We start from the raw sequence: 23,605 nt of genomic DNA, 5'->3' as shown, positions 1-23,605 counted from the left end.
CAGGGGCTGGGAGTCTCATGTCTTCCACTGTAGAGTTCAATTGTGAATTCACATTCAGGTTGAAGTCCAGCTGTCACCTGGAGAAGGAAGGCGCTAAAGCCAGCTATGTGGAGGAGCTTGCCCTCTCAGGAAATCTAGAATCACAGACAGGATGGACGTGATGGAGTAGGGAGGCCTTGGACAGCGAGCAGAGGCATCACCCGACCAGGCCTCCCATTCAGAGGCAGCTCCAGACAGCTGGCAGAGTCCCCAGGGAAGCTAAGCGTCCCAGCTGCAGACTCCAGTCCACCATAGTGACAGATCATCCCTGAAACACTGGGCAGCTTCTACCTGCACCAACTGGAACCTGAAGGGAAGTGTTCGGGGCCACCTGCTTTTAAAGTCCCCCTGAAAAGCAAGTTTATGGGGTCAGTGGGGAATGGTCTAAAAAGGAAGAGGACTGGGGGTGGACATCCCTTAGCGGACATTAAGCCGCAGCCTGGAAAAGCTTCAGCTGGGCCAGTGAGATTGTTCACAGGTGGGAGCATAGCTACCAACCATGAGCTGCAGGGTTGTTTTCTTTCCTTCCACCATGTGGGTTCCAGGAATCAAACGTAGTCACTAGGCCTGGCAGCAAGCACCTTTACCTGCTGAGCCATCTCTGTAGCTAGTGTCAAACTCACAACCCTTTCCTTCACCTCCCAGGTACTGGGATCATAGGGATGCATCACCACATCCAGCTGAATTCAGATTGCATGCACACATGTGTGTATGCTTATGCACATGTATGTGCACTGGTGTACATGAAAGCCAAAGGTTGTGTGTATGTGTGTGTGTGTGTGTGTGTGTGTGTGTGTGTGTGTGTGTGTGTGCTTGCCTGTATGTCAGTGCACTGTGTGTATGAAGTGTCCATGAAGATCAGTGGAGGGTATCGGATTCCCTGGAACTAGGATTGCAGATGATTGTGAGCCACCATGTAGGTTCTGGGAACCAAGCCGTAAAGCAGCCCCTGCTTTTAACCCTTTCTCTGGCCCCCTCATCTTATTGTTTTGAGACAGACATTAGCCAAGTTCAAAGAAAAGTAATGTAAAAAAAAAAAAAAAAAAACCTGGATAAAAGGGGTTGGGGATTTAGCTCAGTGGTAGAGCGCCCTGGGTTTAGTCCTCAGCTCTGAAGAAAGAAAGAAAGAAAGAGAGAGAGAGAGAGAGAGAGAGAGAGAGAGAGAGAGAGAGAGAGAGAGAGAGAGAAAGAAAGAAAGAAAGAAAGAAAGAAAGAAAGAAAGAAAGAAAGAAAAAGAAAAGTAATGTGTACCCGGAGATTTGATCACTAGCACCCACGTGGCAGCTCACAACCATCCAGGCGCTTTGATGCCCTCCTCTAAACTCAATGGTGTCAAACATACATGTGGTATAAAATACATATAAAATAACAACAAATAAACCTAAAAAATTTTTAAGGTGTTCTTATTTTTTGGAGACACATATTCAAGCATTTACATGTGTAATGATAAGGTAGTTGTAACTTGTGCTAACATGACCTAGCATGTCAGGGCAGGGTGTGTGGGACCTTGATATTGGCCGTGAGTTAACTGGTAAAGGCTGACAGCCAGGCGGTGTATACATGGAGCTGCATTCTGATGCACACTACTCTCATGAACGTCCAATTTTCTATAACCCAAATGCTTAAATATTTTCTAAACTGAATAAAGGCACGGGCCCTTTCTAAGGAGTCTGGTCAAAGCCAGCTTACCAGCTTGTGGATGCCTGACAGAACGGTTCGTGTAATCCCTAACAATTCACTGCAAAGCAAGCTTTATACCACAGTTGGCCTTAAAAGCACAAATTAGAGTCAGAGAAGCAGGTCAAGCGAGAGAAAATCTCTGAGTTGGAAAAAGACTTTTCGGTATTTCATCCAGTCCTCAGCAGTACCGAGGCTTCCACTTCCGTGCGTGCCAGAGGCAGGAGCCAGGTGCCCCCTTCTCTGAACAGAACCTTAAAGAGTCACATGTTCCAGAAAACAGCTCTCTGTCACAAACAGGGGAGGTCCAGGCCTGAGGCTTTTCTTCAGCTGGTAACTCAGACGGATCGGTTGCCGCTGATCACTGATCCAGATATAATAACAATGTCCTGGAGCCACCAGGTACAGTCCAGGCTTGCAACACAAACCTCTAGGCACGGGAAGAAGCTGTCTTACAGGGAAGGTCTAGAGTGGGACGATATAGTTCAGACAGTAGAGTGCTTTCCTTCCTAGCCTGTGGTTGCTCCCTGAGCATCACATGAAAACAACCCAGCCCAGCCAGGAACAGTGGTGCACACCTTTAATCCCAGCATGTAGAGGCAGGGGCAGGGGCAGGGGCAGGGGCAGGGGCAGGGGCAGGGGCAGGGGCAGGGGCAGGGGCAGGGGCAGGGGCAGGGGCAGGGGCAGGGGCAGGGGCAGGGGCAGGGGCAGGGGCAGGGGCAGAGGCAGGTGGATCTATATGAGTTGGAGGCCAGTCTGGTCTACATAGTGACTTCCACACTAGCCAGGGCTACATAGTGAGACCCTGTATCAAACAAAAACAAAACACCAACAAGCATGATGGTACAGGCACTTGGGAAGTTGAAAGTAAAGGCAGGAAAATCAGAAATTCAGGGTTGGCTGGCCAGATGGCTCAGTGGGTAAGGGTGTCTGCCAAGAGTCTAGTGATCTCTGTTTGATCCCTGGAACCCACATACAGGTGGGAGGAGAAAACCAACTCCACAGAGTCAGCCTCTGCCCCGCATCATGTGAGCATACAGGCACATACATACACATTTTGAAATAATTTAAGCCAAGAAATTCACAATCATTCCCAGCTACATAGCTGAGTGTGAGGCCAGCCTGAGCCACACCACCCAGGCAAACCCCACCCAGACTGAGCACATCTGACTCAGAGCACCAGGAATCACACATCAGTGTTATTTAAAGGGAAGACACAGGACGGCTGCTGAGACAGCTGGGCTGTGAAGAGCACTGGCTGCTCTTGCAGAGAACTAGGTTCGAATCTCAGCATCTACATGGTGGCTCCCGACCATCCAGACTCCAGCTCCATGGGATCTGCTGTGTGGGCTTCCTGCACACTCAACGATCACTCTACCAACTGAGCTGTAACCTCTGTGGAATCTGTTGTTTGTTTTGTTTCTAATATAAGGACCCTGTGCTGGCTGGTTTTATGTTAGCTTGACACAGGTTCCCTCATCAGAGAGGAGGGAATCTCGGCTGAGAAAATGCCTCCCTAAGAGCTGGCTATAGGTAAGTCTCTAGGGCATTTTCTTAATTGGGGGAAGGTTAGCACAATGTGGGTGGTGCCATCTCTGGGCTGGTGGTCTTGGGTTCTATTAAAAAAAATGGCTGAGCAAACCATGAAGAGCAAACCAGTAAGCAGTACCACTCCATGGCCTAGACATCAGTTTCTGCCTCCTATGTTTCTGCCCTGCTTGAGTTCCTGTCCTGACTTCCTTCGATGATAAAGAGTGGTGTGGAGGTGTAAGCCAAAAAATCCCTTTCCTCCCAAGTTGCTTTTTTGGTTTGGTTTGGTTTGGTTTGGTTTGGTTTTTTGAGACAGGGTTTCCTTCCCTGTATAGCCCTGGCTGTCCTGGAACTCACTTTGTAGACCAGGCTGGCCTCGAACTCAGAAATCCACCTGCCTCTGCCTCCCAAATGCTGGGATTAAAGGCATGCACCACCACGCCTGGCTCCCAAGATGCTTTTAGTCATGGTGTTTTATCACAGCAAAAGTAACCCTCAGATAGTCCCCCATGTAGCCCAAGCTTGTCTTAAACTTGAACTGTTGCCCAGGTGGCCTTGAACTTGTGACTCTCCTACTTCAGCTTTCTAAGGGCTGGGATTTCAGCTATGTCCTGCCACATGTGACAATTTTAAAGAATTTTAAAAATGTGATTTGATCTTCTGAGCAATGCAACATCTGAAGCTCAGGCTATGTTGATTCTAAGCATTTTTTATTTTTATTTTTAAGAAACACATATTGGTGGGGCTGGAGCCACAGGTCAGCAGTTAAGAGCACCCACTGCTTTTTGCAAAGGACCCAGGTTCTGGACCCAGTACCCAAGTGACAGTCCATCATTTTCCGTAACAGCAGTTCCAGAGGATTTAATGCCCCCTCTGGCCTCTGTGGATGCTGCACACGCATGGTGCCCATGCTTACATGCAGACAAAACACTTGTATACATAAAATACAGTCAATCTTAAAAAATAAAGAACTGGGCTGGAGAGATGGCTCAGCAGTTAAGAGCACTTGACTGCTCTTCCTGAGTTCAAATCCCAGCAACCACATGGTGGCTCACAACCATCTGTAATGGGATCTGACACCCTCTTCTGCTGTGTCTGAAGACAGCTACAGTGGACTTACATACAATAAATAAATAAATCCTTAAAAAAATAATAAAGAATTATGTTTGGTGTTGGAGAGATGGCTCAGCGGTTAAGGGCACGTGCTGCCCTCACAGAGTATCTGACCTCATTTCCCAACACCTGTGTCAGGTGGCTCACAATCCGCCTATAATTCAAACTCTGGAGGAGTCCATGCCCTCTCCTGGTCTCCTTGGGCACCTGCACACATGTGCACAAATCCACTCTCCCCGGACTCATAAGAAAACGATAATAATAGTTTTAAAAGGAAAATCCGTACTTGTGTGAATTTTTTTCCTTTGTTTTTGTTTGTTTGTTTGTTTGTTTGTTTGATTTTCATTTTGTAGCCTAGGCTGGCCTTGAACTTACTATGTGACTGAGGGTGTTGCTGAACTCTCAAGTGCTGCTCTGTCTGCTTTAGGACATAAACCTAAGTCTACTCACCTAGGATGCATGAGGTCCACGCCCCTACCGTGGTCACTCTGTGCCACCCGTGGCTTTATAATTTTCTCAGCCTCACACTCACCCCAAAGTCTAACTTCTATAGGTAGCTTTAACAGCATCTGTCTAAGGCCCATTTCTAATCCACTAAAATGCTTTTATTACATTCTTTAAATTTGGAATATTTATATGTGTGCAATTTTGTGATCATGAGAATGCCACAGTGTCCTTGTGGGAATCAGAGGGCAAATCTCAAGAGCTGGCTCTCTTCTGCTGCCATGTAGGACCTGGGGAATGAACTCAGGTTGTCAGATTTGGCACCAGGCTCCTTATCCATTGGGCCACCTCAACAGCTCTGTACCTCATTCTTATACGGGAACATTTTTTTAAAAAAAATGTATTTATTTTCTTTATGTGTTTGAGTGTTTTGCCTGCATGTACAAAGTAAGAGCAGCACACGTGTAAAGTGCTTGCAGAGGCCAGAAGAGATGTCAGATGTCCTAGAACTAGAGTTAGAGACAGTTGTCTGCCTTTGTTTGGGTAATGAGAATTTAGACTGGGTTTTCTGGAAGAGCAGTGAATACTTTTAACTGCTGAGCCCTCTCCCCAGCCCCTAGATTCATTTCTTAAAAGTAATATGAATGTGAGCTGACTTTCATCATCCAGCAAATTATTCAGCCTTCCAATGCCCTCTTCTGACCGCTGGAGGCACCAACCATACATGTGGCACAAATATGAACATATAGGCAAAACACTCACACATGAAATGAATAAATCCAATTTTTAAAAAAATGTAAAGAATGGAACAGGTATGCCAATTCTGTCTTACTGTCACAGTTTACATGACAAACACACTATGTAAAATCACACAGGGTTGATGAAGGTTCAACAGGTTAAGGTACTTGCTTCTGAATTCAGTCCTCAGAACCCACATGATGGAAGAAGAGAAGGGAAAAGAACAGACTCGCACAAGTGTGCTTTGTCCTCTACATGCAGTGTACAACACATGCACGCACACACACACACTCATGCACACACACACACACACACACACACACAGCATACAGAGATATAAAAATAAATAAAATGTAATTAAAAAAAACATATGCACTAAAGTTGGTGTTTGAAATAAAGCACACAGTTTCTACAACCGATCTAAGCACACACCCATGGTTTGTCAAGCAAGCCTGGCAGTGAGTTTAAAATACTCCGTATGTAAGCCATGGCTGAAGTGTTGACATACACTCAGAGAGTTCAGACAGCATCAGGGGAGCTGATGACACCAGAAGGCTTCACTGGCCTGTTGGGTTAACCATTTTCATCTAGGCCCAGAACTTCATCTTTTTAGGTTCCCAGGGATGATCAGATACAAAGCTGATGACCAGCAATGAGCAGCTTCCCAAGAGCTGATGTGTAACCTAACCGCCAGCCTACTTATCTTACAGTAAGCTTTGTAAATGCCTCTCAGCCTCCAGCCCTTTCTTTCTCTCCTTGGTAGACATACTGGAAAGGTCACGTTATCATCTGAATGCTGCTCAGTATAGCATCAAAATGAGACAACTTGGCTAAGTGGTTACAACGTTTAATAGATTCGGGATAAGGAGACGAAGCCCCTGTCTCTGAAGATGAGATGCGTCTGAGACCAGGACCAGACTGTTGGGGCCCTTTTGCTTAGACTGTTCTGGAATGAACCCACTTTCTTCCTACCATGATTACCTGAGTCTCTGTGATTCAGTCTTCCTTTATACTTGCCTAAGAACCTGGGCAAGGCTTTGGTGATGTCTGCCATTTGGGAATTCTTGGTGAGCCATCCTCTCCCAGGAAGTGACTGTAGCTGTGGGGAGTGGATGTCCTGCTCATGGGCCTGGCTCAGGAGAGGGGTCCGTCCACCTTGTTATACATAAGCAGAGCCAGTGGACAAAGCAACTGGCAAATTCTGAACTGGGTCTTTGGGGCGAAGGCGCTGGGGATTGTACCTCTCTGAGTCCTCTTGCCTGTATTCCCAGGGGGGTTATATTGTCTGTTCAGGGGACTGTCAGTCACCAGATTGTCAGACTCCCTTGGACTCTGTTTTCCACTGTCTCCTTCCTGATCTTGAGTTTCACAGCCTCTTGCCCACCTTTACTCTCCAGGGCCAGGCCAGGGTCACTTCTCCATGTGAGGCCTCCCAGGAGTCCAGGGTGGACAGATTTCTCTTCTCTGACCACCCTTAGTGTTTACTAATAAAGATAATGGTTAAAGCTTACTGAGCACCTTCCAGGTGTCAGGAGCTCTGCTTCATGTGTGACATCTATTACTCTACCCTCCCCAAGGTATCAGGCTGCTTACCAGAGCCAGGGTCTGAGTACAAGTCCTATGACAGAGGCCTGTGTTCTCAAACTTTTCACATGCTACCCTGGATCTCAACTCTCCTGTATTTGAGCACACACCTGCCTTTTACACTAGGTCAAAAGTTAGAAAACTAGGTCCCTTGAGCTAGGAGTGATTGCAGCCTGCTTTCATATGGTCAGCTCAAGTGGAATAGTTTCTAGGAGCTGGAGAGATGGGTCAGTAGTTAAGAGCATTTGTTCCTCTTTCAAAGGACCCAGGTTCGATTCTCACCTTCCCATATGGAAACCTGAAACCATCATAACTCCAGTCTCAGGGGTTCTGATGCCCTCTTCTGGCCTCTGTGATGGCTAGGCATACAAATGGTGTATACACATACACACACACACACACACACACACACACACACACACACACACACAGAGCACACATGTAGAAGTCAGAGAATAACTTTCAGAAGTTGGTTCTGGCCTTCTGTCTTGTTGAGACAGGGGCTAGCCTGTTTCTGTTGTTGTGCTGGCTACTCGAGGATAGTTGCCCCATTAGCTTCTGACTCTCCAATCTCCCTCTCCCATCCCATAGGGGTGCTAGGGTCACAGACGCACCCCACCACATCCAGCTTTTTATGTGGGCCCTTAGGGTCACCTGGCCAGTACTTTTGACAGCTGAACCACCACAGGCCGAGTTTTTGTTACATATTTAAAACTTAGCTAAGGAGGAGGAAAAGAAGGAAGAAGAGGGAGAGGAGGTGATAGTAGAAAGGAATATTCAGGAGGCCAAAGCCCAAGGAATTTTCACCCTAGAATTTAACAGAAAAAAAACTCCTCCGTATCCACCTGTGCTAGTACTCCAAGGATAAATGCAGACCTTGTTTGTTTTAATTTCCTCAAGGGTCCTAAGAGCTGTTTTTTAGAGTGAATGAAAGAAAGAAGGTGTCACTAAGATAACTTGAAGCATCTTGAAGCATCTTGCCCTGGTTGGCATGGGATTGCAATTCTGTGGTGGACACAGAGATGAGCAGATGACTGAGAATTTCTGGCTGGCCTGACTAGCTATATTAGCAGGTCTCAGTCCAACAAGATAGCCTAGCTCAAAAACCAAGGAGGAGCAGGCAATACGACTCAGTAAGTAAAGGTGCTCGCCACCAAGAAGTCATCTTCTGAACCCTGCACATGTGCCATAGCACATGGGTTTTCTTCCCGTAGATGTGTACACATACAAACAGATGAAGGAAAAAGGGGGGGGGGGGAACCCCAAACATACAAAGTGGATAGCAACTGGAAAACACCACCAGAAGTTGACCTCTGGTCTACACACACACACACACACACACGCACACGCACACGCACACGCACACGCACACACACACACACACACAGAGGCATGCTCATACAGGCACACACACACACACACACACACACACACAGAGGCATGCTCATGCATGCACGCAGGCACACACACACACACGCATGCATACATATGGTTGAACACACTTACTCCTATTTTCCTGCTTGCTCACTATGAACTTCAGGTGTGTGTGTGTGTTTGGCAGTGAAGGAAGAAGAGAGAAGGAAGGTTCAACACCAGGTGGAAACCAGCAACCTTCAGCACCCAGACCAGTGGGTCAGCAGAAGATGAAGCAAACAACTGCAGAAACCTTCACCTGACCTCAAATCTCCATCCATGCATGACTCCACTGTTAAGAAACACAATAACCGCAGGGCAGTGGTGGCGCATGCCTTTAATCTCAGCACTCGGGAGGCAGAGGCAGGCAGATTTCTGAGTTTGAGACCAGCCTGGTCTACAGAGTGATTTCCAGGACAGCCAGGGCTATACAGAGAAACCCTGTCTCAAAAAAACAAAACAAAACAAAACAACACCAAAAAACAAAAAAAAAACAAAAAACAACCCTCCCCCCCCCCCAAACAAACAAAAACAAAAAGAAAAAAGAAAAGAGAAAAAAAAAAAGAAACACAATAGCCACAGGCCTGGACCCACTGCCCTGGGTACCAGCAGCCTGAAACTCTACCATGTCACTCTTCCACTCCCTCTGTCCTCAAACCTGCTGGGAGCCCCACCTGCACCTAGGGCCAGGCTCCACTCAACAAGCCTGTCTCTGCCTTCTGCCCCGTTACGCCCTTCTCTTTCTTCTCTCTCATTTCCATTAGCATCCAAAACAGGTTCACATGTCTCATCTTCAAAGACAAAAGCCAAAGCTGAGGCCACAGGTCAGAGATGCCATAGCATACATGAGGCCCTGGGCTTCCTTCTTGATGAACAGTGCATGAATGTTGGAGATCGGGCTTAGTTGACACTGTGCTTGCTCAGTGTGTAAGAGAGAGCTTTGGTCCTTGGTACTGTATAAAAATCTGAATATGATGGGCTGGAGAGATGCTGCATAAGTTGGAATCCATTGGAAAAAGTCTAGCAGTGGTGTGCACTGGTAACCTCAGGGCAGGGCAGAGATAGGCAGATCTCTAGAGCTGCCGCTAGCCAGCATGGTCCACTGGTGAACCCCAGGTTCAGTGAGAGAGCCCTCAAAGGTAACATGGAGAGCGACTGAGAAAGACACCTAATGTTGACCTCCGACCTCCACACACATGCTTACACACACATACCTGTGCATGTACACACACAGGAACTTGCATAATCACACAACACACTGTCTGCATGTGTTATGGTGACCCACACCTTAATCTCCGCTCCCAGGTGGAGGGACGTAGGAGAGTTAGAAGTTCAAGGTCATCCTCCGCTAAGTAGTAAACTCAAGGTCAGCCTGGACTTTGTCTCAAAAATTAAATAGATAAATAAATTTTTAAGAAGTTGAATGAAGACTTCCCTCCATCCTGTGCTCTGCTCCAGAGACATCCGCTCTTGCACAAGGCCCTCAGCAGAGTTGTCCAAATGCTCATCCGACTTCCGAATACAGAGCTCACCTTGTGCCGCCTGGGCTTCACCACTGAGCCAGCTCCCCGGTCCAAGCCTTTTCCTTTTATCTCTTCTCAGCACTAAAACCAAATAGTCTGTCTAACATAAAGAACTCCTCTGTCTTTTCCCATAAACCCTTTCAGGTCCCCAAATTCTCAGCACCCAGCTTGGCCTCTCCTTTCCAGCTTGATCTTTAGGCCTGAAAACACCCCATTTCATCTATTAGGTACATGCTAAGTAATATCAGGCCACTCTCCAGCCCTTGCTCCTGGGGCCTCTCCCTCATTGCCTATCTTTGCTGTGCTAACTCTGCTCCACCCTCCTGTCTTGGTGTAAACACCCTTCCTCCTGGAAGGCTTCCTTGACCCTCTCATGCCTCTATGCATCCACACTGCCCTCATTTCCAAGTATGCCCTGATGTGACTTTGCGCCTCACTACACAGAAGCCAATTAAACAATGACAGCATCTGCCATGTTCCATTTTTAAATGGCTCAAGGCTTATAGTCAGGAAGACCTTAGTAACTATTACTTGAGTGAGTGAAGGAAGTTTGTTGACTGAGTGGCCTTAGCTTCCTCCTCTGATTTATAAAGAGGGGGTAGTTCTGGCCCTAGAAAGCTGACCCAGAGGGCTGGAGAAGCTTTCAGCCCCATGCAGAGAAGGGACATATTCTAAAAGAGCTTTATGCCGGATCGTAAATGAGAGTGGGTTCAAGGCTGATGTGGGAGCCTAAGTTCCCTCCATCCTGCTGACGTGTGGAGAACCATTCAGAACTTTCGAGAAAGTGTCCTAATGAGGAACGAGGGATGTAGTTCAGTTGATGGAGGGCTGGCCTAGCGTGCATGAAGTCCTGGGCTCAACCCCCTAGCACCATGTGCACCAGACAGCAGGAGGAGCAAGACTCCAAAACCATCCTCCATAGCCATTTAACAAGTTTGAGGCCAGCCTGGGCTAGATGAGACACTTTCAAAAAAGAGAGCAAGCACTCCAACTCAGCTAAGCTGGCCCACTTCACATGCACCTTTCAACTCTTTTCTTGTCGTGACGAGAATGTTCTCAGAGCATATGTATCTCCTAAGAACTTTCTGGCAAGTTCTTGCTCTCAGGCTGCTGAGCGGAGGCCAGAGCAGCCTGGATTTGGAGCGTGTTCTCAAGGCTCTTGAGTGTTAAGCTCTAGTTATTTCTGAATCACCCTGAAGAGTCCTCCACTCTTGGGTGCGTTCCAACCTGGGCCTTGGGTGCGTTCCAACCTGGGCCATTCTCCTTCCAGCCTCTTCTCCTTCAGTTAGGCAGGTGTTGGTTTGAAAAAGGTTGGGGTTTGGGGTAATTTGCTCATAAAATGGGGGGATCACCCCTACCTCACCTGATTCAGCAACTCCCTCAGACAAGGTCATTATTAGTGAGCAGACAGACCCCCGCCCCCCACGTCGGAATGCCAAAGAGACAGAATTAATAACAGTCTATCTTATTAACAGCCTGGCCTTCTACCATCGATCACATCAGAAGTGCCACTGCACATACAGTCCCGATTATGTGCACGGGGGCAAGGCTCAGCAGATCTCCAAAAGCCACTTAAATCTACGCAGCAGTGACTCCTTCAAGAGCCTGAAATGTCCCCTAAACTAATAAACACCCGACAAAGCACCGCCAGGGAAAATTCCTTGCGGATTTGAGATTTTCACTCTCTTAAGCTCCTAACTCAATAAAGCAAGCACTCCCTGCAGCAAATTAAGTACTTTTATGAAGGCGACCCCCTCCTCCACTCTCTTTGATGTGTGATTAGTCCCCTAATGCCAGGGCATGGGGTCTGTAAGAGACACCTTCAGTTGTCTTCTGTTATTCCAGAGGCCCAGAATCCACTGGGATTTGTTGATTCTTTGAGTCTGGAAACTTCTGAGACTTCTGGCTTCCCAGATATGGGTCCTACAGTCTGTTAGCTGGGAGGAATGTTAGCCATGACAAATCCCAAGCAGGCCTGACTAAGCATGTCGACTTTTATCTTTGTGGTTTTTTTGGTTTTGGTTGATTGGTTGGTGTTGTTTTAGGTTGTGTTTGCTTGTTTTAAATTGTTCTTATTGGTCTTTTTTGTTTTTGTTTCTTTTGGGGGCGTTGTTTTGCTTTTGTTTTTGTTTTTGTTTTTTTACAACAAGGTATCACTGTGTAGTCCTACCTAGCCTGGAGCTTGCTAAGGTGTTGGCCAGGCAGGCCTTGAACTCACTGCTTTGGGAGTGTCAGAATTGAAGGCACAAACTGTCAGTGAAGGGGGTGGGGGAGTGGGGTAAATACTCTCTCTGCCCAGGGAGGTAGAGAAGGCAGTCCCTCTCCGTCTCTGAGAAGGCCTTTTAAAAGCTTTCTTCTCTATTTTTCCACCTTGAGTGGAAGAGACTGTGCCTGGGACAGACTGTCTCAGAGCCCTCCCTCTCAGAGGTGGTAAATGACAGTCCTCCAGGCTGAGCCCTGGCAATCCGAACTGCCCTTTCCCATCTTGTGAACCCTGGTTAGAGGTCCCAGGCTCTGCAGCTGTGGGTATTTAGCTCCAACTCCAAAAGAATTGCCTTCAGCCCTAGGTCTACCCCTAAAAGCCAAACGGTGTCCCAGGAACGGGCTAGGGGGTGGAGGGAAATGGCTTATAAGCTTGGGAGAGCATAGCAAAGACCAAGAGACCTCAAGCTGGAGGGTCAGACAGGTTGGGGGTGGGGGGACAATCCAGACTTGACCTGATTCTCTGGCCCTTGGCAAACTACTAGTTCTTCTGCACCTCACCCCATCTATGAAGTCAGGTTTCAGCTCTGCCCTCCTCGGGGTCTCTGTGGGGCTTGAATGGGGTGAGCCTGCAGTCTCAGCACATTGGGGTTCAGTGAACTATGGATGAGAGGAGGCTCTTGAGCCTGCATGGGGGGACTGGGCACAACTGTGGGCTGTGGAACTGATTGGTTGGTTCCTCCAGGAGGACCGCAGGACGTTATTCCTCTTAGTGGCCCTTCTTCCAGATGCCTTTGCAGCAGAGAAGGGGCAGAGAGGTCTGAGATGTGGAACTATGTTCCTCCCTTTGCCCAGCAACTATCCAGGCCATGGAGGGAGCTGTCAGACTCCCGGTGTCAGAGTGGTCCCATGCAGACCCTGTCCTGGGCACCACTGGGAGTTGTTAGTTTATGCATTTTTACAAGGGTCGAATATCAGATAGCCTGCATAGCAGATATTTATATTATAATTCGTAACAGCAGGAAAATTACAGTTATGAAGTAGCAATGAAAATAATTGGGGGTCACCACAACATGAGGAACTGTATTGAGGGGTCTCAGCATTAGGAATGTTAAGAACCACTACTTTATAGTATCTAATTTCTCTCTGTGGAAATTAGTTGATTGAATCCTAGTTTAATCACGTTTTGTTTTGTTTTGTTTTTTGAGACAGAGTCTCAGGTATTCCATGCTGGCCTTAAACAGACTACATAGCTGAGAAGGAACCTTGAACTTCTGGTCTTCCTATCGCCACCTCCTCCATGCTGGGGTTTCAGCGGTGTGGTGGTGGGAATCAAACCGAGGACTTGTGTGCTAGGTACATCCTTTACCAATGGAGACACAGCCATAGCCTGGGTTTTAATTTGATAAAATCAAAATGGTTTTCCCTGAATGAAGAGATGGCTCAGCAGATGAAGTGATTGCTACTCAGGTGTGAGGACTAGAGCTCCAGCACCATGTAAAAGCCAAGTGAGTGTGACATCTCGTTTGTCTCAGTGCAGGGGAAGCAGAGCAAGCTGGAGAGCTACCGTGGCCAGACTAGCTGAGTAGATAAACTCTGAATACAAAGTTGGTAAGCTCTGGTTCCAAGAGAGAAACCCTGTCTCAGAATACAAAGTGGAGGGCAACTGAGAAAAGATTCCTGGTATTAACCTTGGTACTACACACACACACACACACACACACACACACACACACACACACACTCATGTATGTGTGCCTCAAGACAGGAAAACACACTCACCTACACACATCCCACCTGGATAGAGGCTTAAAAAAATTTATTATTGTCAGGCAGTGATGGCGCACGCCTTTAATCCCAGCACCCAGGAGGCAGAGGCAGGTAGACCTCTTGAGTTCAAGGCCAACCTAGTCTACAAAGTGAGTTCCAAGTCAGCCAAGGTTACACAGAGAAACTCTGTCTCAGAAAACAAAATGAAACGAAACACAGGCAAAATTATTTGTTTTCCGGGAAGGAGGGGGGTAATTGAAACCAGGCAAAAGCTGAGACCAGTCTTCCAACACTCAGCAGTCCTCGGGGTCTCCCCTGCTGTCCTGTCTGTCCCTCCCTGTTTCTTGGGTTTTGGGCAGCACGTGGGACTACTAACCTGCTCTGTTTGGTTCAGAGGTCCCTCTGTCCCAGTCACAGCACAAATGTTACTCAGACCCAACTTCCACTCCTGTCTTCACCATGCATCTCCACTACCCTTCTAGACGGGGTCCTCCTCCTTCCCTTCCACACTCATGGGACTCTCTCTCCATGCCCTCTTTTTGCATCTACTTGCTTGTGTGGTGTGTGTACGAGTGTGTGTGTATGTGTATGCATGCATATGCATGTTAGTGTGTGTGAGTATGTATTGTGTGCATGTGTGTATATGTGTGTGTATGTACATGTGTGTATGAGTGTGTATATGAGTGTATGTGGGTACAAGTGTGTGTGTGTGTGTGTGTGTGTGTGTGTGTGTAGTCCTGTAGTTAACATCTGAAGCCTTCCTCAATTGCTCTCCATTCTGTTTATTGAGGTAAACCTTAATCCAGAGCTCAGCGCACAGCTTCTGGCTAGTCTAGGTAGTCACTTGTCCTGGGGAGCTCCTGTCTCTGCTCCTTGGCTGAGATTACAGATGACCACTGCTCCTGTCTGGCTTTTACATGGATCCCAGGGGTCTAAGCTCCGGTTCTCACAGTCGCCCGGCTAGCCCTTTATCCACCAAGCCAGCTCCTTACACCCTTCTGCTTTCTTCCATTGCTCCACCTCTGTAACCCACTCTGCTTGTCCAAACTCTGCTGAGAATGATGAGCCATTCAGTCCTACGTCTCTTCCTCCTCCAGGAAGTCCTCCCTGTGTACTCCAGCCGGACTGGAACATTCCCTTCCATAGCATTTAGTTTGAACCACTTGACACTGAAGAATATATGGTTTTATAGTTTTGCAGGGTTGTTGCATAGGTCTACTATTCCATCATGCTATCTCTCCCTCTCTCTCTCTCTCTCTCTCTCTCTCTCTCTCTCTCTCTCCCTATTCATGTATGTGAGAGTGCACATGTGTGTGCAGGTATATATTTCAAGATTCGAGAACAAGCCTGTTTCTTGGTTCTGCCCACCATTTTTTAGACCCTCTCATTGGTCTGGAACTTCCTTAGGCTAGGCTGGCTGGCCTCAGCTCCTGGAATGGGCATATCTTCATCCCCTGGCTGCCACTGAAGTTACTAGCACACAGCACCACTGTTAGATTATTTTACATGGATTCTGGAGACAGAAGTCAGGTCCCCGTTTCTCCAAACAAGCACTTTGCCAACTGAGCTAGCCCCTTGGTGTTTGAAGTGTCGTTTCTTTGACAACAACAACAATCATTTATGTTTGCTCCCTATGCTTTAGAGTTCTAGACACAGAAACTGGCAGCTGGGAAGGTGCTCACCGAAGGACTCAGGCTTTAACACCACTTTCCCAGCAGGAGATTTGGCCCAGCCTGGGCCCTGGCCACGCCCCCTCCTCCATCCGGGCTCCCTCTCACCTGGCTGACTCCTTCCACTCCATCTGGTCCCCATCATGCTGTAGAGTGTCCATCTCTGTGAAGAGGGTGGGGTTGGGAGCCTCATCTTCCTCCCCCAGGATGTCCTGCAGCTGCTCAGCAGCTGGAGACCCTGAAAAAACATGAAGAAGTTGGGTCTGCCGAGTGCCCAAAGGCCAGAAGGGCCCCAAGGCCCACAGGAACAGAGCAGGCACCCGGGCAAGGGAGGGGTATTTCTCCATTCTCTGAGGCTCAGTCCATTTTCTGGGTCAGCTGAACTCTTGTCCCTTTGGACTGGATTGCAGGTGTTAATCTTTGAGATAAGAAGGAATTTGGGCTGTGTTTAGATTCCAGGGTCTTATAAGTGACAGTGAAGGCTGAGGAATGGCTAAAGGCACAGCAGCAGCAGGATCCAGGACTGGGAAAGTGAAAAGCAGAACACCTTGACCCAACAACACTCCGCACAAAAGCCTAGAACTCTCTTTTGCTCCGCTGGGTCCCGAGCCAGCAGTCAGCGGTCACGAGGAGGCAGAGGGTCCACGGAAAGGTGGGGCTAGAGCACCCTGTGGGCTTTCACACTGGCGAGGGGGGCCTGATTCCTGGGTATCCTGCCTCCTCACGGTGACCTGCTGGAAGCCACCTCCTGAACATTTCTCAGGCGCCTCCTTTCCACTCCCTCCCTCTTCCCGTTGTCTAGTAGCTCCGCGCCAGGCATCGTCCTTGGGACTGGGAAATAAAGCTGTGGGAATGATCCACGTGCTAGCTACGGCAAGGACCGGAAACAAGCAGGTAAACAAATCCATAAACAACCGTTTGGGATAGTGGTGAGGGCTCTGAAAAAAAGAAAGGAGAGGAGAGGAGAGGAGAGGAGAGGAGAGGAGAGGAGAGGAGAGGAGAGGAGAGGAGAGGAGAGGAGAGGAGAGGAGAGAAAAGAAAAGACAAAACAACCAAGGAAAACAGGAAGCTATAGAGTATGCTGGCCACAAAGCCCCTCTGAAAATGGCATTTGAAATGTGACTTGGACACAGGGGGAAGGAAGTGTGTTGTAGATGCCCTGTGGTGAGCATGCCCATGAGCATGTGAAGGGCAGTGTGGCTGCAACTCAGTGAGCTGCCCAGGGGGATGACAAGATGTCAAACGATGGCCTGAAGGCATCCCTGGCTCCCCTGGCTCCTCCCATCTCCTCCGTGTGTTTTCCAGACTACTTGCTCATCAGCCCCCTCACTCAACCTCCCACCAACTGTCCGCAGACTGACCTCATGAAGCTTTCCCACCTCTTCTGAGTCTCTTATCTCTTCAGTTTCTCCGACTTCTGCCTTCAATTATTGATCACTTGGTCCTTCCCTGTCCGTATTTTGAAGAACTCTTTTCAAACCTAACCTCTCTCTCCCCTGAAACTTCCCGGTAGAGCCAGGCATTCAACAGCACCCAGACAAGGACCCACCACGGACCACGATCATCTTCATGTTGAACGTGTCCTGGAGTCCCAGAGGTAGGAGACACAGTCCACCTGGACATGAGTCACACAGTTAGCGCTTACGTGTGAGCATGATACACCTGTCACAAGGCTTAGACCACAGATGGCCCTATTGCCTCTTACCGCCACCAACCCCAGGATGCAGGCTCAGCACTCATGGAAGAAAACCTCTGGCCGTGGAACCTTCCGCTTGGCCTTGTCTGCACCCTTCCTGTGTCCCTCAGAGCCAGCCCCAACCATTAGTCCCTCTCAGTAAACTTCTTAGGCTTCTAGCCCACTTCCGAGAGGAAATAAAGGCATGCAGGTGTGAAGTCCACTAGATTCCTCTCTGCTAGCCTGTACCCTGCTGCCCACCACCCTTGGGGCCGATCCTTCCTCCACTCACCGTCCTCAGCACCTCGTCCAACAGCCCCTGCTGCCTCCCCAGCCTCATCACCTCTGGGTACCCCATCCATGGCCTGGCAGCAGCCGAGTTCGCTCTTTAAATATTCCTAGCAAGCTTGTGCAGTGGACTTCCAGAATCATAGCGTTCTTTGAGGGGGACCCTGTCCACACAGGGTAGAAACGATTTTCTTAGCAGAAAAAAGTGCTAGTAACTTCTGTGGTTATAGACCCGCAATGAACGTCACTGATCTAGATGTATCTGAGTTTGAAATGTTTCTATTGTTTTAAACTTATTTCACTGGCTTATTGAGTTTAAGGAAATTTCTTTTTAAAAAAAGGTAATTTGTGTAGGCATAGTGCCTTTATGGCAATACACCTTTAATCCTAGCTCCTGGGAGGCAGATGCAAAGGGATCTCTTTGAGGTTGAAGCCAGCTTGGTCTACATTGTGAGTTTCCAGAAAGCCAGGGCTACAAAGAGAGATCCTATCTCCTAAATAAATAAATATACAAATATATAACCAACCATCCTAAAACAGAACAAACAAACAAAAACCTCATTGTTTTCTCTTTTCTCCCTTCAAATTGGGAGATGACTATGGCTCTTTGATTCTGAAGAAACAAACCAATTCCCTATGGGATCAGTCTATTAGCTACTGCTCAGTTTTGGATTTGCCTTGCTGGGAACGGGACCCAGGACCTGTTTGCACTTAGCAAGCAATCCACCACTGGGCTGCATCCCTAGCCCGATAGCAACTCAAGTGTAGATTTGCTCTCGTGGATTTCCAGCTGAAAAGCCTTGGGTGGCTCTTCATTACCTAAAGCTTGGGTTTGGTGATATGGTTCAAACCATCGCCAGCAATCTGGACCTAGCCTAGTGCATCCTTGGCTCTGCTGTGCCCAAGCCCAGTCACATCAGAATCACACATACAGTTCTCTGAAAACAAGGACCATACCATCCTTTAGACCTCTGTCCCCTATTTTGTATATCTGCAATCTTCCACATCCTTCAAGGCCAGGAGAAGGCAAATAAATGGACAGATCCTTAAGAGATAGCAGATTAGAAAGCACAGGCAGAGTAGGGGTCTATCCGAGCGAGCACCAGCCTGTCTGGGCAGTACCTGCTCCCTGGAACAGCTGAGCGCTGGAGTCTCCGGAGGTTGGTGCTGCCTCTGGCCCCAGCCTGCTTCTGTGGCTGCTACCCTGGCTGTGGGTCTCCTCCAGTATCCTCTTCCCCACAAAACAAACTCACTTTTGTTTCTAGTTAAGCAGCAAGGGAGGCATGGAGGAGGAGGGCAGGAGAAGGACGAGAGGGAAGGTGGGGGATTGGGGCTCGAGAGAAATAGCGATGGGTGTGAGTGATTTCGTGGAAATCCTGGGAGAAACCAGCAAATGAGAAAGAAAGGGGGCGGGGGAATCTGAGGTATGATGGAGAGAGGAGGCTTAGCGCTGAAGCTCAAACAGGGACCTGTGTGCTCCTCAGCAGCAGGGTGGTGGCAGCTGAGGACTGTGTGAGAACACCTAGAGCTGCCCCTCCCCCGCCCGCTCCCCGCGGGCCCCTCCCCCTCCCCTAGAGCCCTTCCGGACAGACCTGGAGGCTCCAGTAGAGCAGGGCACCTCTCAGGCTCCTTATAAAGGCTGGGGCTGGGAGGTAGCATTTGTACACAACCCCCCTAGGGCCTCGTTAAGATCTTGAGATTTTGGTGGCAGGTGAGCAGTCTGTAATAGCCTGGCAGGCCTGGTGCCCTGGCCAGGACAGCCTCACCAACCGCTGGGAGTTGGGCGTGGAGGTTGGGTTGTTGTTGTTGGGGGGGTGGGGGTGGTGCTTGCTGTGGGCTTTAAAATGTTGCATGGGGCTGGATTAGCTCTCTTCACAACTTTAAACCAATTCCTGGATTTGCTGTTTGTACCCACTTCTACGACAAAATGACAAGCGTTGTCACTGAGTGGATGTTTTCTGGGAGCCCATGGACAGCAGGAACTGGTCACTTCGGGGGCATGTATGAACCCCATGGGGGAATTACTTTGCTCTCTGAGAAATGTCTAATCTGGGGTTTGGCTCAACAAGTGCTTACCATGTGCAAGGTTGAACGGAGGTCACAGAGGCTCAGAGGCAGCACTACAAACTCGGTTCCGAAGTCTTAGAATTGGGAGGGGGCTTGATGATGATGAAGTGCAAACCTTCAGTTCACAGATAAAAATGGGGAGTTGGTGGACACCTCAGAAAGCCCTGGTGCAGGTGAGTTGTCTGGGGAGAGCTGGCTACATACTGTCCCATGCCCGGGTCCCTGACCACATTGTCATACTTGAGGTTAGACGATCAAGCAGGGTCTGTTTGAGATGGGGGTTAAGTGCAGCCCAGATGGGCCTCCAGGGTCTGAGACACAGGATGAAGTCTGGTGCGTCTGAGATTACAGGCCAGGGTGCTGGTGCTGTCGCAACATCATCAGAGAGCACTGGGGCTTGAATGGGGCCTCTGTTATGCTGGGCCAGCCCTCTACTCACTGAGCTAAAACTAGCTCCAATCTGAGACATCCTCCTGCATCACACTCCTAGTTCAGGGATTACAAGTGTGCACCACCATGCCTGGCTCCCACTCTGCCCATGTAAAGAAACAGAAATATGATCAGGTTCATGGGGAGCTCCAAGCAAAGTTACCATCACAGAGTCCCCAGCAGTGGACATCCCAGGAGTGTCCCCACTGAGGGTCCTGGCCTCATAGATTACACTCCACTGTGAGTGTGGTCCTACTGAGTCCTACTAAGTCCTACTGAAGCACCCTCTACAGGACACACTAAGTCAGAGGCAGGGTCTACCTCCACACCCAAAGAAAGATTTCAAAGCGCACGCCTTTAATCCCAGCACTTGGGAGGCAGAGGCAGGCAGATTTCTGAGTTTGAGGCCAGCCTGGTGTACAGAGCGAGCTCCAGGACAGCCAGGACTACACAGAGAAACCCTGTCTCAAAAAAAAAAAAACAAAACAAAACAAAAAAAAAAAAAAAAAAAAAAAGAAAGAAAGAAAGAAAAAGAAAGATTTCAAAAGAAACTGGAGAGACCGTTAACATTGTAGAGAGGCCAGAGCTGGGTTCATCTCTTGATGCTGCAAATTATTAGCAGTAATTGTATTGGCAATGCAGTAACCTCTGTGAGACTCAGTTTCCCTGCTAACTAAGTAGAAATGATGGCATCCACTTCTCTGAATTCTGGTGGAGAGTAACTGGAATAATCCTAGCAATGTGACAAGCACTCACCGGCCCCTCAAGTGATATTCCTACCATTGCGCTTGTGGCTATGACCAGCTTCCTATCACCAGCCTGCTCCCACCCTGAACATCCCAGGGACCTCGTCCTTTTCACTGTCTGACCCTGCCCCGGCCACTTCTGCTGGGGCCCTTCCCTATCACAGCCCCTCCTTCCTGCCCACTCAAGGTTTATCTTACCACATGTTGGACCACTGCATCAGGGACTTCCCTAAGGTGCTGTGGCCCCATGTACACTTAGTATGTTACAAGCTAGCCCTCCTCATGAGAAATGCCACAAGTAATGGCCCCTTTGGTCTGTAGTGGAAGAGGTGCATACTGTGGGCCCAATTGTTGAAACAGACTCAGACAAACTAGGGGCAGTGGCACACATCTGCAGTTCCGGCACTTGGGAGATAGAAGCAGGAGGCTCAGGAACACAAGGTTAACCTCAACTGTAAAGTGAGTTCCGGGCTAGCCTGGGCTACAGAAGAACCTGTTTTACAAAAAAAAGAAAAGAAAGAGAGAGAGAGAAAGGGAAAGGGAAAGGGAAAGGGAAAGAAAGGAAAGGAAAGGAAAGGAAAGGAAAGGAAAGGAAAGGAAAGGAAAGGAAAGGAAAGGAAAGGAAAGAAGCAGAAGGAAAGGAAGAGGAGGGAAGGAATAATGTGAGGAGGAAAAAAAAGAGGAGAGGAAAGAGAGAACACAAGAGGAGGGGAAGGGAGGAAGAAGAGGAAAGGAGGAAGAGTAGGAAGGAGAGGAGGAGGGAGAGGAGGAGGGAGAGAAGGAGGAAAAGGAGGAGGAACAGACTGGGCCTGGCCTTGGAGGGGAAATTTGGAAGGACACAGAGTGGCTTTAGGTTTTTTTGGTGTTGGTTGTTTGTTTAATGGAAGTGCACAGGTGAAGACTGCTTGCCCCACCCCAGCCCCACCCCCAGCGAGCTTGCTCCACCCCCAGCCCCACCCCCAGCGAGGAGCAAGGGCTTCAGAACCCTAGGAATGCTTTGGGGAGCAGTTAGCGCCACCTGAAAGTCAGTAACTTCGGCCTCTGACGGAGCCTTTCTTGTTTCCCCTCTCCCTCGGCTCTGCATGGTCAGGGTCTGACCCACTTCCGTGACATTGCTGTCTGCTGACCCGGGGCTTACACAGCAGGGGCACTCACTAAATAGTTTCTGGGTGAGTGACTTTGACTAAAATCATGAGCACATCAGCGAGGGATTAGCTGCCACAAGAAAGGAGCTAAGTGCCTGAGACCCCGGGGACAGGAGCTAGGGGTGGGGCTGTAGGAGGTGCGAGCTGCCGCGAGTGGCACTGGGCCCCAGAATACAGGGCAGAGGGAGACAAAGCCTGAGGGTGCCAGGGTCGTTCTTGCCAAGGGTGTGAAGCGAGTGTTTGGGATGAGCGAGTTCTGTATGAGAACTCCATGCCCTGGTGTCGTGACTGAGAAATTCCTTTTCCTGACGTTGTACATAAACTCCACATGTGTTGTTCTCTAAGGCAGGAGAGGAGAACCTGCCTGTTTGTGCTCACAGCAGTCCCTCTTGTGGAAGATGGCTTTGGGGACATGGGCCCAGCCCATTTCCCACCCCTGAAAGCGGTCTTTCAGCGATACAGGGCGCCATAACCCATGAGATCGGGAGTTGTTAATTAAACATCTGATCTGTGCCTGGAAAGTCTGACCTGGGTCTCTCAGTTAACTGGTCCTCCCTGATGATTCCTGGGAAGCTGAGGGTGCAGGCAGAAAGAGGAAGGAATAGATCTGCCACAAGCTGCTGGAGAGACCATGCAGCCCAGGGAGGGGACTCAAGGTCGCTGTGTCCTCCAAGCCTGCCTGTGCCTTGTGCCTTGCGTAGAGGCTTTTCTGCTCTCAGGTGGATGGCCTATATACACTTCCCTGGCCAAGACCAATTCTTAGAAGTCTCTGTGCTCTCTCTCTCTCTCTCTCTCTCTCTCTCTCTCTCTCTCTCTCTCCCCTCTCTCCCCCTCTCTCTCTTTCTCTCTCTCTCTCCTTAGCTGCTCCACTGAAGCTGATCTCTTTGTAGATGAACTGTACTTTAAAGTAAGCAAGGTATGAGCAGACCCTCTCTTCCAGAGCACACTCTAGTCCCAGGGTATAGGTAAGTCACTCAAGATGGGTATGGGTGCTTGTCAGAAATGCTGACCACAGCAAAAACACAGGCCATCTTAACTGACCTAGAAGTTATGTCATTTCTGTCCTCGTTGGATCTGCTGGCCTGCATGAGTGTAAGAAGCACAAAGCCAAGCTGGGTGTGATGGCGCATGCCTTTAGTCCCAGCACTTGGGAGGCAGAGGCAGACGGATTTCTGAGTTCGAGGCCAGTCTGGTCTACAAAGTGAGTTCCAGGATAGCCAGAGCTATACAGAGAAACCCTATCTCGAAAAACAAAAACAAAACAAAAAAGAAGAAGAGGAGGAGGAGGAGGAGGAGGAGGAGGAGGAAGAGGAAGCACAAAGCCCTGGTCCCTAAGAGTTATTTCTTGAACTGCCTGAGGCAGTCTCCCATCTGGTCACAGACAGCTCAGTAGTTAAGAATGCTTGTTTCTTTTGCAGAAGGCCCAGGCTCAAGTTCTCAACTAATTCTAAATAGCTCACAACTGCCTGTCACTCCAGTTCTGGGAGGTTGGACACCCTCTTCTGGCTTGAGTGGGCACCTTCATGAACACGGCACACATACATACACCATC

General features: G+C 48.8%; 1 protein-coding gene across 6 annotated transcripts in view; it reads right to left on the bottom strand.

The window, feature by feature from the left end:
- Nucleotides 1-23,605, bottom strand: part of Slc4a5 (solute carrier family 4, sodium bicarbonate cotransporter, member 5) — a 97,366-nt gene that overhangs the window by 48,395 nt on the left and 25,366 nt on the right. For 4 of the 6 annotated variants that reach the window (XM_006505964.2, XM_006505965.2, XM_006505967.2 and 1 more), the window contains exon 4: nucleotides 15,812-15,941. In XM_006505964.2, the coding sequence (XP_006506027.1) occupies nucleotides 15,812-15,941 (130 nt within the window). Of the gene's footprint in view, nucleotides 1-15,811; nucleotides 15,942-18,788; nucleotides 19,186-23,605 lie in introns of those variants that run through there. The other 2 variants (XM_006505966.2, NM_001166067.1) reach the window with 2 other exon arrangements.

This window comes from Mus musculus, chromosome 6, assembly GCF_000001635.26.
Source record: "Mus musculus strain C57BL/6J chromosome 6, GRCm38.p6 C57BL/6J".
Taxonomy (NCBI): domain Eukaryota; kingdom Metazoa; phylum Chordata; class Mammalia; order Rodentia; family Muridae; genus Mus; species Mus musculus.
Note: the sequence above shows the minus strand (reverse complement) of the source record. Positions and strands in the feature narration are given on the sequence as shown.